General features: G+C 47.9%; 1 protein-coding gene across 9 annotated transcripts in view; it reads right to left on the bottom strand.

The window, feature by feature from the left end:
- Positions 1-15,313, bottom strand: part of LOC127587363 (tropomyosin alpha-3 chain-like) — a 65,876-nt gene that overhangs the window by 19,644 nt on the left and 30,919 nt on the right. For 5 of the 9 annotated variants that reach the window (XM_052045639.1, XM_052045646.1, XM_052045643.1 and 2 more), the window contains 4 exons: positions 13,464-13,581; positions 11,754-11,824; positions 4,023-4,098; positions 18-80 (listed from right to left, as the gene is read on the bottom strand). In XM_052045639.1, coding sequence (XP_051901599.1) covers positions 18-80; positions 4,023-4,098; positions 11,754-11,824; positions 13,464-13,581 — 328 coding nt within the window. Of the gene's footprint in view, positions 1-17; positions 81-4,022; positions 4,099-6,833; positions 6,910-11,753; positions 11,825-13,463; positions 13,582-15,313 lie in introns of all 9 variants that reach the window. The other 4 variants (XM_052045640.1, XM_052045645.1, XM_052045637.1 and 1 more) reach the window with 1 other exon arrangement.

Below are 15,313 nucleotides of genomic sequence, written 5' to 3'. Positions count from 1 at the left end.
ATTCAAAGTATTCTCACCTCCTTCAGTTTATCAGTCAGGAGTTTGATCTCTTCTTCATATTTGTCTTCCTTTTGGGAGTACTGGAAGAGGTGGGAAAGGGAGAGAGGAAGATTTGATCAAGTTACTCGAGACATTGCTTGTAATTTGTACCAAGTTACCCATCATTTGGTCGGGGTTGAGGAAATCCTCTTCTACCAAGCCAGTTTGCATTATCAGAGTCTGTTTCTCTCTATAGCAGGAACCCGCCCCCCACCCCTCACACACACCATCCAGCTGTTGACAGAGTGCGAGCCACATTAACAAGGGGTGTTGCAATATGAGGAGGAGGAATAGTGCTTTTACCACCCAAGGCCAGCTCTTCCCAGTTAGAGTCACACAGCACAGAGACAGGCCCTTCGGCCCAACTGGTCCATGCTGACCAAGATTCCCTCCTAAGCTAGTCCCATATCCCTCTAAACCTTTCCTATCCATGTACCTGTCCAAGCACCTTTTAAGTGTTGTTAATGTACCTGCCTCAACCACTTCCTCTGGCAGCTCGTTCCATATACTACCACCCTCTGAGTGAAAAAGTTGCTCCCCAGGTTCCTATTGAATCTCTCCCCTCTCACCTTAAACCCAGGTCCCCTAGTTCTCGATTCCACAATCCTGGCAAAAAGGCTATGTATTCAGCCTGTCTATGCCCCTCATGATTTTATAGACCTCTGTAAGATCACCCCTCATTCTCCTACGCTCCAATGAATAAAGTCCCAACCTGCTCAACCTCTCCATAAGTCAGTCCCTCGAGTCCCGGCGACATCCTCGTAATTTTCCTTGGTAGTCTTTCCAGCTTACTGGCAGCTTTCCTATACACAAGGCGACCAAACCTGAGCACAATATCCCAAATGCAGCCTCACCAACGTCTTATACAACTGCAACATAACGTCCCAATGCCCTGACTGACAAAGGCCAGCGTGCCAAAAGCCTCTTTCACCACCCTGTCAGTTGAGTGCTACCAGCATGGGGGCCCCCCCACTCCCCGTGTTTTAACTCTGGATGTGGCACCTGGGTGCCGGTGTGGGACTGCAGACCTTTGCGCTTCCTGTGTGCAAGGGGCGTACACAATGCTTGAGGAGACGTCTGTGAAGGGGTGTGATGTGGGCGTGGGTGCTCAGGCAAGGAGTGTACAGAAAGAGAATAAAAACAAGACATGAAGGTGATACATGGAAGGCCCAAAATAGCAGTACTTACAGCAATGATGTGAGGACTATTTAAAATAGGTGGCAGAGGCACAGTTTAAAGGTAGTTACAGTGGCTGGCCAACATAGATAATGGTACAGGAAAAGCAGCTTCAGAGATGTGGGAAGCTGCTGCAGAGTTAACCTCTGCCTTTCAATTGCACATTTCCTGATTTGCATCAACTGCTTCACTGTGGCAGTTGGTGTAAATCTGCCCTATTGTACAGCCCTCTCTCTTCATGGGACAGGTAGGATCTGAAGCTCCATTCTGGAGGTTTCCTCCTTTGCTGCTTTTTTCTAACCCCCCACCCCCCTTCTAAGCCATGTCCCTAGACACAACACAGCACTGTTTGAAGAGCTGCAGACCCCCTAGTGCCCTGGCCAACAATCACCCTCAAACCAACACCACTGAAAAGAACGTGTATAACCGGCCACAGTGAAATCATGAAGGCACGCCAGCGGCTCTGCTTCGTTAGGAGATTCGGTGTCACCAAAGACTCTTTGCAAATTTCTACAGATGTACGGTGGAGATCATTCTGACCGGTTGCATCACTGCCTGGTATGGAGGCTCCAATGCACAGGATCACAAGAGGCTGCAGAGGGTTGTAGACTCAGCCAGCTCCATCACAGGCACAACCCTCCCCGCCATCGAGGACATCGTCAAGAGGCGGTGCCTCAAGAAGGTGGCATCCATCACTAAGGACCCTCACCATCCAGGACATGCCCTCTTCTCGTTACTACCATCGGGGAGGAGGTACAGGAGCCCGAAGTCCCACACTCAATGATTTAGGAACAAGTTCTTTCTCTCCACCATCAGATTTCTGAACGGTCCAGGAACACTACCTCATTATTCCCTTTTAGTTTGCACTATTTATTTTGTAATTTATAGTAACTTTTATGTCTTTGCACTGTACTGCTGCCGCAAAACAAATTTCCAAACATGCAAGTCAGTGATAATCAATTCTGTGGACACCCAGAGTATAGTCACAGCACTCCAACTTTAAAATACCCTTTAAAATGCCTTGAGGTGTTCAGGTATAACAAAACTCCACAAACACAATCCACAGCTCAGGGGTAGACATTCAATCCCTCTGCTCCACACTCATCCCTCCATTTCCCCCCTCCCTCAACATCACCCACACAACCTTCCATTCCTTTCTCTCTCTCGTGTTTCTCTCCACCTCCCATTTAGAAACATGTCTATATTTTCATCTCTACAACTTGCACCATAGCTCCTCCGGGATTCCATGTTGAATTTATTAATGACCACCTAATGTTCATAGCCCCAAGTTTTGGTTGCCAACGCAGTCAGCACAGGAATTGTTGCCTCTCGTATTTCTCAGTACACAGAGGCCATTTGGCCCATCATCTCCATGCTGGGCACTCCCATCAGTCTCATTCCCCTGTAACCTACTCTCCCTCATACCCTGATTCACCTACACCGGAGGTAATTGACTGCAGCCAACTGACCTACTTTGGGATGAGAGAGGGAAACCGAGCAGCTGGAGGAAACATTGTGGTCGCGGGGAACAGCACGCCAGCTGAGGTCAGGGTGGAGCCAGGCCGTTGGAGCTGAGGCAGCAGTACTACCAGCTGCACAGCCTCCATTGAGCACATGACGAAAAAAAAACCATGAAAACATTGGAACCGGTAGATGGGGAAAATAATGTTCGTAGTTTATCTAATTCCCCTTCAATTCAAAAAATGTGGGCATGCTATGTTGGCGCCGGAAGCATGGCGACACTTGCGGGCTGCTCCCAGAATACCCTGTGCAAAAGATGCATTTCACTGTGTGTTTCAATGTACATGTGACTAATACAGATATATTATCCTGGCAGTCTCCTGATAATGGAGTGAAGTCAACGTCAGACTTGGATGTAGTCCCCAGGGGTGGAGTTTTGCATCAGAATCATTGAGCATGTAGACAGGCTCTTTGGTCCAACTAGTCCATGCTGACCAAGTCATGTACCTAAGCTAATCCCATTTGCCTGCATTTGGCCCATATCCCCTCCAAACCTTTCCTATCCATGCACCTGTCCAAATGTCTTTTAAACGTTGTAGTTGTTCCCACCTCTACCAGCTCCTTCCACATCCCCACCACCTTCTGTGGATAAACTTGTCCCTCGGGATCCCTTTAAACCTTTTCCCTCTCACCTTAAACCTGTCTTCTAGTTTTAGACTCCTCTACCCCAGGGGAATAAAAGTTTATCCACCTTATCTATGGCCCTCATGATTTTATAAACTCCCTAAGGTCACCCTTCGGGGAAAACAGTCCCAGCCTGTCCAGTCTCTCCCTATAACTCAAGCCCACCAGTCCTGGTGACATCCTCGAGCCCAAGTATGATAACTGCAATAGAAACAGCAATGTTGGAGGTGCCCGACAGAGGGGTAGCCGCTGAGAGTTAACATGAGAAACAGACACAGGAATAGGCCATTCGGGCCCTGGTGCTTGCCGTACCATATGATAAAATCATAGTTGACCTTTTATCTTACTGGCACTTTCCTGGACTAACCTCATGTTCCTTGGTAGAGTCAAGCCTATGTATTTCATCCCCACCAGAAGCATTTGCCACAGACACACACATGCACGCTGACAGACGGACAGGCACACGCACGCACGCTGACAGACGCACGCACTTCGTGAAACACTGCCGGAGGTGGAATGTGTTTGTTTCGAGCTTGTACAAGAGTTGTCGTGGCTTTGCGTATGGAGGGTCCTTCAAGATCTTCTTGTGAAGCACACAGCAGCCAATGAGAAAGAACTGGGCAGGAAAGGGGGGAGGAAAACCGGGGGAAAAGGATGCCTACCTTCTCAGCCTGGGCTTCCAGTGACTTGAGATTATTTGTCACATTTTTAAGCTCCTCTTCCAGCTCTGCACACTTGCTGTTGGTGCAGGGAAAGGAAGGAGAGAAGGAGTGGGGGGGGGGGGGGGGAGAAGGGGAATGAGCGACAAAACAGAGGTCAGAAACACAACCAGATGATGGGTGTAGGGAGGTAGGGAGAAGGCAGAGAGAGAGAAGCAATCAATAAAGAATGTGGCATACACGAAAATAAAAGCTTCACACACAGGAGGGAACAGAAAGCAAACAGCAAAATAAAATTGAGTGATCTCAAAGTCATCCATTCTCAAAACTCTGGTTTTGTTTTTCAGTAGAACATTATTGACCTGGAATGATTAATCATATCACTACACTGTCAGTATTAATCTTTTTTTAGACAGCATCAAATAAATTAAAAGCTTGTAAAATCCTTCTCTAATTGTAATTTGGGTAATTTAAAGGGGGGAAAAAAGGGCAAAAAATTGGAGGAGACTTGCTCTGCAGAACCAGCCACTGACCAGATCTCAGAAGCACACCACGACCATTGACACATGAACATAAATGGCAAATGTTGACACAAATGGTAAATATTGATGAGAGGACAATAAAATCTTGATGCCACACGAGGATTAGCAAAGTTTTAATATGGAAATGAATCACTCTTCAGGGGTAGTGCATGCAGGGAGTGAAGACCAAGTGAAACGTGCTCTCTAGTAGGTTAAACTACAGTAACTAATTGGGCAAGGGCACATTGACCTAATTTGGTTCTTCCTTTCCCTACAGAATCTTTTGATGAAAGTTGAGAAGCTGCGCTGATTGGAGCACAGGTTTCAGAGGTACAAGCTGAGAAGCTCCCAGTGGTCTGAGGTCACAGGTACAGCAGGAGATGTTTACATAGGCCGTTTCCATTACAAAGAATCTGTAATTGGAAAAGCTGGGATGGGAAGACCTCAGATGCAATTACAGGAATCCCTTATTCAAGGAGAGGGGTGAGAATGTTTAATCTTCCAAGTGGGATGGTTGGGACCTCTCAAAATACAACTGGATTGTTAAAATGGATGGTCACATCCATATTCTTCTCAGCACTGGTGTAGTGAGTGGGTGGGGATTGAGCCCCCAATTAGCCCCCACTCCCCTCTCTTGCCCTAAGGGACAGACCACAAGACCGGTGAACAGACCCGGAAGCTTCCTGGTCCAGGACTCATGCCGTATATCGGGGAAAGGGAACCCTACCTCGAAGAGCAGCAATTTTCCATCACAGAGTGAGATCGACTCCACTTGAACTAACAACAGAACTCTGGAACAACTCGGCAGGTCAAGTGGCATTTGTGGAGTCAAAAGATGTGGGTCGATGCTTCAGGTTGAGACCTTGTGTCAGGACTGAGGGGGAAGAGGAGGGATTGCCAGTGTATAGCAGAACGAGAGAGAGAGAAAGGTGGGGACAGAGGGCTGGTAGGTAGTAGTGGGACCAGATGGGGAGGGGATGGACAGAACCAGTTGGGAGAGGGATGGGACAGGGGGCTGGTAGGTGGGACGGATGGCAGATGGGACCTTTACACTCAAATTTAACATCTCCCTGCCCCCAACAACCTCCTCCTCTGAGCAGCCCGAAGCAAGACAGGGCAGCCCCAGGAAAAACAAGAACACCACACTCAGTGCCTGCCCCAAAGAGATGTGGTGAGCTTCTGGGAAACCCAAAGGAATTTCCCAGGGCAGTCTCAAGGCAGCCTTGGAGGGCAGTAAAAGTCTCTATATTGGGATGGGACTGGAACAAACAAGGACCAAAAGTTTGGGATCTTGCAACCATTATTTTTTAAGTTGTTATCAACACTTATTTACAACATTTATTTTTAAATAGAAAGGCCGATTCCAACATCCATGGTGATGTCTGAACTACTGTGTGGATCGTTAATGCAGGCCTGCCGATTATTGGCCCAGTAACATCACTGCAGCTGATAAGAGCTCTGGGGTCTGCAGAACTAAGTCATAGGTTGCTACTGAGAGCAAACTGCCAAACAAGTCAAATCTGGACGTTTATGGCTTTGAGACAAACTCTTAAGTGTTGATGGGAGAATTGAGTGAAAGCAACCATTAGATCTTTGCTTAATTTCTCATGGCACAGAGGGGACCCATTCGTCCCGTGCCAGTCCACGAAGGAGCAATCCCATTTGTCTGTCCCCTATTTCTATGTATCCCTGCAGTTGGTTCTCTTTCACACCTGCATATCAACTCCCCTTTGATTCTTCTTGCCACTAGAGGGAGGAGAGAGACAGACAGAACGAAAAGGGACACAGATGGATTGGAAGGAACAGAGAGAGTGCAGACAGACAAGCGAGCAGGATGCAGGTAGATGAAGGGCACAGTTGGAGGGACATGGCAGTCACTAGAATTAGTGTTTAACGGAAAAATCATCTCTACATTGAGGATTAGATTGGATGTGGATGATGAGGCAATTACAAATGGCTTCTTGGGTGCAGTGTAAACTCTGGCATAGATTGTCTGGACGAATTCCCACCCATGTTGGAGTTTTTACACATCTCTTGATGCCTCTCGAAGTGATGAACCAACAAAGTAAAACCGTCACCATTCCCAACACTGCCACAAAAGCCTAGATTTCGGTTTATAGAAACGGCAACTGAAACAGCTTTAAACTAACCAGGAAGGTGCAAGTAATATTCCAGGCTGCAAAAATTAGTTGAGTCAAAACATCGCATGCAACAAAATGAAGCACCCTAAGTTCACAGAAAACTTAACTCATTTCAAGCTCGTGAGGAAACAAGAGCAGAAAGTGTCCCATACCTTTTCCTCTAACGCGAGTAAGGCTTTCAAAGACTGATCCCTGCTTCTAAGTTCCTCCTCCAGTTTCCGCATAGTGCTGTTAGTGTCCACAAGGTACGTGCAAGAGGGGTCATGGGTCAAATGGGATGATTTGATAATGTACAGCATGCAAAGAAACCAGAGAACAAAAAGGATACAAGGAGAAAACAAAAAGGGGAACAGAGTCATGATGAGGTTTGCTGGTCCTGAATCCCGAGTACGTGTAACACTAAACGAGAGCAAGTTAAAATGGTAAAGGTTTATGGCAAGGTGTCACTTTCCCTCGAAAACAGACCCGGCTGCTGGTCGGGCAAGAGAAACGAGCGACGGCAGATCACAGGAGGAGCTCACCTCTCTGTCAGCTGACTGACACGAGGTCCTGCGGGGAAACCCTTCTGCTGGCAGAGGGCTGAACCACACAGGCCAGAAGGGCTTGGACTCAAATCCCTAAGGAGTGGCTGGTCAGACAACCCCAGTCTAGGTGGAGGTGAGGGGGGAGGGCAACGCTGGCCCAAGAGAGAGAGGAGGCAAGGGGCACGTCGTCTTGGGTGCCAACCTGATTACCAACCAATGGCTCCCACGCAGGGACATGGAATGGGTTCAGGCTCAGCTGCGATGCGGCTCCATCAGATTAAAGCCCTGAGGTTGGCGAGTGCTTGGTTACTCTGACACCAATACCCCAGGGGCTTGTACACGAGTTAGTCAGAGCTCCTTTCCTATAATGGACCAACATTTGGGGGTTAGGGAGATCGTACATCACGTCTTAGATTTGAAGGAATTGAAGTCAGCTCTGCAATCACCTAATGAGTGAATTAGTCTCAGCCATTGATTCCAACCCAAGAAATGCCTCTAATTTAACACTCAACACAACATATAGGCTCCCTGCAGAGTGCAAAGTGGCTCCAGACTCAAACCTTGGTCTGCACTGGGTCGGCTGGGGGAGTGGGGAGAGAGAGAGAGAGAGAGAGAGAGAGAGGAGCTGAACGCAGAGTGTGCGAGGAGGAGGGGAGTGTAGGACCCCGCACACCACGCCAGAGTTAAGTGGGTTGCCACTCACTGCTGTTGGGGCCCAGATGAGAGGCTGATGCCGGTGGGTTTGTAACACTAGAGGTGCCAGGCATCAGTCTCGGTAAGGTGGGGGAGGGAGGGGAAGAAAATAAAATGGCAGGAAATGGGGAATGATGGGCCTAGGATGTCAAAGCAACAACTGGGGTTGATGTTGGTGATAAGGATTTTGAAATCTCAGGAAAGTGACACATTCACCAGCTCAAGCCTTGAAAATGTGGTTGGTTTCCAAACTCTGACAGAAGATAGCCTCAAATAACCAGGGTGCCAGGACCATCCCTTCACGTAAACTGCGGAGTAATTTCGCCCACCATGCACCGAGCCCTCGAATTCAAATCAGGAATCCAAAGTTACCCGACCCCTTGTCCCTTGCTCACCCTGAATAATTTCAGGGGGTGTTTTGCACTTACACAGTTGCTCGGAGTACAGTTACAGCTGTAATGATTGTCCGTCCTTTGCAGCACTTGGCTGACCTCCAAGGTCGGGGGCAAAACTCGCAGGGCTGGCTTGGCAATGTGGAAGGGGCCAACAGGCCACTCAGTTCAGGGATAACTAGGGACGTAATAAATGCAGGCCTTGCCACTGGGACCTACATCCCAGGAATGAAACGCAATAGAAGATTGTGGTTTGAAGATACACCCTCAGGAGTGCAATGGTATTTCATCAGACAGTCAGCAGCCTTTGCCCACGGGCTGCTTTCAACGGAGGCAGCCACTGGGGCACAGCTCCTTGACCAAAGCATCTTCGGGCCGAAGATTATAAAGCAGGCCTGTGAACAACTGGAAATCGGGAACAAAAACAGAAAAACACTCAGCAGTCAGGCAGCATCTGCAGAGGGAGAAACAGTTAATATTCCAGGTTTGGGACTTTTCGCCAGAATTGGGAGAGAGAAAATAGGTTTCAGAAGGTGAGTGAGGGATATGTAGAATAAAGGGAACATCTCTGATAGTTTGAGACCAAGTTAATGGCGGCAAGGGAGAGTAGCGGTTAGAATGCTTCTTCATCTTTACGTGTTGTAAACAGCAAGGCTGGTTGTATTGTGGAGGGTCGTGGCTGTCACGCAACAGCACTGCCCACTACCTGGTCGGAAGACACACCACTGCCAATCAAGGCTTGGCCCCGCCCCACCCATCAGCGCACACCTGACCATTGGCCTTTGTAAATTACCTGGGCTGGACCACCCCAGCCCTCCAGCACTAAAGGGCGCCACATGTGCTCGGCTCTCTCTCTTTGCCATCTTCGAGGGGCCACCCTGTTTCACTCCAGGCCGAGTACTGTGAAACGGTGCTGGAGAAATCGTTGGTGAGGTGTGCATTGTTAAAGGGTTGGGAGCATTTTAGTTAGTGCCCCTAATAGCACAGAGCTGTGCCTGCACTGAGTCAAGGGGTGGTGGGTATTGTATTTTTTTCCTTGATTGTGTGTGCGTTTTATCCCCAGTGCGATGTTCCCACGCTTGCTATAAACTGTGCGCATGTGTTATTCCAGTTACCGTTTACCCTGCTTGTCTTTTGTAAATAAATCATCTACTGCCAGACTGTGTTCAGAGTCCTTGCTTTTGAGGCCCCGAATCTGTTTCCTCACTCACAACACTGGTACATGCCCAGCAGGTTGGACTATACTTGCAGAATAAGAAAAATTGAGCCAAAACTATGACGGTGAACCCCAATCCATGACTTGGCACAGGAAGCACGTGGTGTGTTCTGGTTCTGTTTTGGGCTCAGATGCACAAGATACCAGAGTTGCCAAGAAATCATTTGCCAGCATCTGCACAAGAGGGAATCCAAATGACTGAGGGGGAAAATGACCACCAAGTGCAAAAATGTAATTGACTCAATTTTTGGTTCTACTCATCCATGGGAACAGCAGTCAGACCAGCACGGTAGTGTAGCAGTTAGTGTAACGCTTTACAGCGCCAGCGACCCGGGTTCAAATCTGTCTGTGAGGAGTTTGTACGTTCTCCCCGTGTCTGCGTGGGTTTCCTCCGGGTGCTCCGGTTTCCTCCCACATTCTGAAGATGTATGGGTTAGGAAGTTGTGGGCGTGCTATGTTGGCGCCGGAAGCGTGGTGACACTCTACACTAAAGATGCATTTCACTGTGTGTTTTGATGTACATGTGACTAATAAAGATATCTTATCTTATTGCCAATCCCTGATTTCCCCTCAAACCGAGTGGCAAGTATGGTCAATTCAGGGGGCAATTAAAAGTGAACCATCTCACTGTGGATCTAGAGTTATAATAAAGGAACTTCTGCGGCAATCTGGTAGTTTCATGATCACCTTTACGGACGCTAACCTTTGTCTGAATTAAAAACAGGAAATGTTGGAAATGCTCAGCAGGTCAGGCAGCTGCAGGAACAGAAACAGTTTACATTTCAGGTCAAAGACCCTTCTGCAGAACTGGGAAAGAGAGTAATCCCCTTTCTTTCCCACAGAAGGGAGGGAATAATAAATCCCGGCTGATGTTGAACTGGGATGCCTGGAGAGAGAGATGGAACAAGACAAGTACTGAGGAAGGATACGTGGCTGTAGCAGTAGCCCTGATGCAGGGTTTTGACCTGAAATGTTGACAGATCCTTTCCTCTCACAGATGCTGCTCGACTCAGTCCCTCCAGCAGATTGTTTGTTGCTCTCTCTTTCCCAGTTCTGATGAAGGGTCTTTGACCTGAAATATTAACTCTCTCTCCACAGATGCTGCCTGACCTGCTGAGTGTTTCCAATATATTCTGTTTTCATTTTAGATTTCCAGCATCTGCAGTTTTTTGATTTTCATTTTTGTTTCGGGTTCCTGGCGACTGTGGATTTGGATCCCTGACAGATCACCGGCTGGATTTCTGGACCACTTGTCCAAATACCTACCCACAATGTTCTGTCTGCCTCGGTAAAGCAGCAAAGACCCCACCCATCGCAGTCATTCTCTCTTTGCCCCCCCCATCGGGCAGAAGATTCAAAAGCCTGAAAGCACGTACCACCAGGCTCAAGGACAGCTTCTACCCCGCTGTTATAAGACTATTGAACGGTCTCCAAGTACGATAAAATGGACTCTTGACCTCACAATCTACCTCGTTGTGACCTTGCACATTGTCTGCCTGCACTGCACTTCCTCTGTAACACTTTATTCTGCATTCTGTTATTGCTTTTCCCTTGTACTCCCTCAATGTACTGATGTGATGAAATGATCTGTATGGATGGCATGCAAAACAAAGTCTTTCACTGTACCTCTGGACCTGTACTCACTGGCGTTTCGAAGGATGGGGTGGGGGGGGGGGAGCGGGTGGTGGTAATCTCATTGAAATCTACCAAATATTGAAAGGCCTGGATAGAGTGAACTTAAGAGGGGATGTTTCCAGTGGTGGGAGAGTCTTGGATCTGAGGGCACGGCCTCAGAATAAAAGGACGTCCCTTTGGAACTGAGATGAAGAGGAATTTCTTCAGCCAGAGGGTGGTGAATCTGTGGAATTCATTGCCACAGAGGGCTGTGGAGGCCAAGTCATTGGGTAAATTTAAAGCAGAGGTTGATTAGTAAGGGTGTCAAAGGTTACAGGGAGAAGGCAGGAGAATGGGGTTGACAGGGAAAAATTCAGCCATGATCGAATGGCAGATCAGACTCGATGGGCCAAATGGCCTAATTCTGCTCCTATGTCTTATGGATAATAACAAACCAATTTACCAATTTGACTATAGACTTGCAACACACTACTGAATCACAAAATAGATGGTGGGAAACCAACCAGATTTTCAGAACTTAACCCTTAGACCCATCTCCCAAGCAACGTGCATTATGAGGCATGCCCATGCACACCAGCAAACCGAATTGGATGGCTGGAACCAAATACTTACGACTCTGTCACCTCAGCACGCTCCTCGGTCCGCTCAAGATCACCCTCAATGATCACCAGCTTGCGGGCAACCTACGAGAAAGATGGTTTGCACCTCAAGGTCAATGGCCATGATCTCTCTTATTTTTTGCATAATACTTTGCATGTATTATTCGCGTAAGGCGGGAGGTGGAAGAGGGGCTTTTCCCACACTGGAGGGAATTAAACACTGATGTGTTAAAAATTAAAGTGCTGATAGGAAGTTGTAATGGCTGCATGTTTATACAGGGAGTCTCCATTATAAACATGAACATAGAACACTACAGCACAGAAAACAGGCCATTTGGCCCTTCTAGTCTGTGCCAAAACTTTATTCCGCTAGTCCCATTGACCTGCACTCGGTCCATAACCCTCCAGACCTCTCCCGTCCATGTATCTATCCAATTTATTCTTAACACTTAAGAGTGAGCCTGCATTTACCATGTTAGATGGCAGCCCGTTCCACACTCCCACCACTCTCTAAGTGAAGAAGTTCCCCCTAAACCTTTCCCCTTTCACCCTAAAGCCATGTCCTCTCGTACTTCTCTCTCCTAATCTAGGTGGAAAGAGCCTGCTCGCATTTACTCTGTCTATACCCCTCATAATTTTGTAAACCTCTATCAAATCTCCCCTCATTCTTCTACGCTTCGAGGAATAAAGTCCTAACCTGTTCAACCTTTCTCTGTAACTCAACCCCTGAAGAGCCGGCAACATTCTAGTAAATCTTCTCTGCGCTCTTTCAATCTTACTGATATCCTTCCTATAGGTAGGTGACCAGAACTGTGCACAATTCTGTGCCAACCACAATGCTACTTTAAATGGCACATTTCCCTGCACATGGTCCATACCCCTCCATTCCCTGCCTGATTAAATGCCTCTTAAACAAGGGGCAGAACAGCCGACTCCTGTTTCCATTTCTTCTATCCGTAAAGGAGCCAATATTGGAGCAACACCTAAAATGCTGGAGGAACTCGGCGGGTCAGGCATGGAGGGAAATGGATGGAAAACTTCCAGGTAGGCATACCTCGAAGAGACCGCCAAGTTCCTCCAGCATTTTGTACGTTGCTCCAGATTTCCAGCAACCTGCAGTCTCCTTCGTCTCCCCAAGGGACCCACATTGTTGGGCTGCACAGACAAGGGCCGTTCCCCTCAAATGCTCCGCATCACTGAGGCTCCTCCCACCCCGCTTTACCGCTGTCCTTCTCTTAGTTGTGCCATTATTGAGCTTCGCCATAAATGTGTTTGCCTCCACGACTCTTGTTTTGGTACAGAGAGACTTGGGAACAAAGGTCTTCAGTCAATGCTCCAGTGAATAGAAGGATTTATGAGGAAGAACCATACATACATCAGGAGGTCAATTTTAACCTATTATCTGAAGGAGAGCAATATTGACCTGGGTGTAGAGCCAGCACTTCCCGTTAGAAGGTTACTCCTCATCAGCAGCGGAGGCTGAAGGGAGACCTGATAGAAGTTTATAACATTATGAGAGGCATAGATAGAGTAGACAGCCAGTATCTTTTATCCCCAGGGTCGAAAGGTCTAATATTAGCGGGTATGCATTTAAGGTGAGGGTGGATAAACTCAAGAGATGTGTGAGGCAAATTTTAAAAAAAAATACAGAGTGGTGGGTGCCAGGGATAGGAGTGGAGGCATATCCCGATCACCCCTCTACGAAGCTATGTCTCTCACTCACCTCTTCATATTTGCGATCTGCCTCCTCTGCAATGTGTTTGGCTTCTTTTAGTTGGATCTCCTGCAGTTCCATCTTCTCCTCATCCTTCAGGGCCCGGTTCTCAATCACCTTCATTCCTCTGGGAAGAGAGGGAACAAACTTCCAGTCAGCTGCAGGCTTTTTCTCCTGTTTAGTCACCTGAACAAATGCGCGTTCACCCAGCCTGGAGACAGAATCCTCACTGCAGGAGCCATCCTGATGTGTTCAGTCCTGGGGTGAAGCAGCTTTTGAACAGTGCAGCAGGAGGGACACAATCAGCCTTAATGTGCCCAGAGTCAGGCAAGGGTGTTGGAGAATAGGGCTGGGGCAGGTAGATATACGGGACATCATTCAGATCCTCAAGTTTATCCTTTGAAAAGCAACGCAGGATACAGTGAGATCGTGGGTGGGGCAGAATCTGTACCCTGACGGTCTCTGCAGTGGAACAGCCTGCTACTCACATGCTCAGTGACTACCTACCACCAGACTTAAGGACAGCTTCTACTCAACTGTGATAAGACTATTGAACTGTTCCCTTATAGGACGAGCTGGACTATGACCTTACGATCTACCTTGTTGTGACCTTGCACCTTATTGCACTGCACTTTCTCTGTAGCTGTGACACTTTACTCTGTACTGTTATTGTTTTTACCTGTACTACATCAATGCACTCTGTACTAACCCAATGTGACTGCACTGTGTAATGAATTGATCTGTACAATCGGTATGCAAGACAAGTTTTTCACTTACCTCGGTACAAGTGACAATAATAAACCAATACCTGGACGGACCTACAAGGGAGGATATGAGTCATTGAACCGTAACCCAGCGCACCTGATAGGCTCCCACCTCAAAAGGCATCAACACTGGCAGCCTTTGTTACTTGTGATACGGTGTTAATGAGGTGCTACACAGCCTGCCTGTACCACACTGAATAACATGGACATTCAACCACTTGAGCCTGCTCCACCTTCGACACAATCATAGCCGATCGTCTGCCTCAGTACTGGCTCCTCCCAGGTTGGGACGGGGCTCCAGTCCTGTGAACTATTCGTAACGCGAACAGTTCACGTGTTGGAAATGCAGCCGCGAACTGTGTTCCTACCTGGCAGAAGACGCCTGCAGCTCCGGGGCAGTCGGCAAATCCATCCCACCGGTCTCCCGAACTCTCGCTCATATGTATGGGCTGTACACGTTGAGTGTTTGTCAGCTGGGGGAGACCTGTACTATACTCCCAGTCTCTCCCTGTATTCCTTGATGCCGTTTGCCTCTGCCTCCTCCTTAAAAATATGCCACAACTTGCCTCTGGTGGTAGAAAATTTCCACAGGTTCACCCCCCCATCGAGTGAAGAAACCTTTCATCTCGGTCTTAAATCTCCGTAACCCAGGACTGTGACCCCGAGTCTAGATGCCCAGCCAGGGGAAACACCCTCCTCGTGTCCAGTCTGCTTAGCTCTGTCAGAATTTTGTAAGTTTCAATGATATCCTCTCTCATTCTTCTAAGCTCTCGGAAGGCCAGAAACCCAACGCCTGTGCATTTTAAATACGCACATCAGTATTTTCCCCTCTGGTCACACAGTTACTTGATGAGCAACTGACATAGCCAGTCCCTGCTGTGGCTTGGGAGCCACTTTGCACTAGTGTTGCCATTTCAAAAATGCTTCATTAGCTGTGAAGCCCTTGGGACACCCTGAGGTGATGAAAGAGGCTGGAGAAATGCTAGTTCTTTCTTCTCTACATCTGGTTTCTGATCTTTGGGCTTGCACAAGGAATGAGAAAAGGTCACAGTTCCTGCCCCAGCTTACTACCGGGTGAACGGTGCATAGAGCAGC

This window comes from Pristis pectinata, chromosome 40 (assembly GCF_009764475.1).
Source record: "Pristis pectinata isolate sPriPec2 chromosome 40, sPriPec2.1.pri, whole genome shotgun sequence".
In the NCBI taxonomy this organism is placed as follows: domain Eukaryota; kingdom Metazoa; phylum Chordata; class Chondrichthyes; order Rhinopristiformes; family Pristidae; genus Pristis; species Pristis pectinata.
The sequence above is the reverse complement of the archived record's forward strand: the minus strand, read 5'-3'. Positions and strand labels throughout refer to the sequence as shown.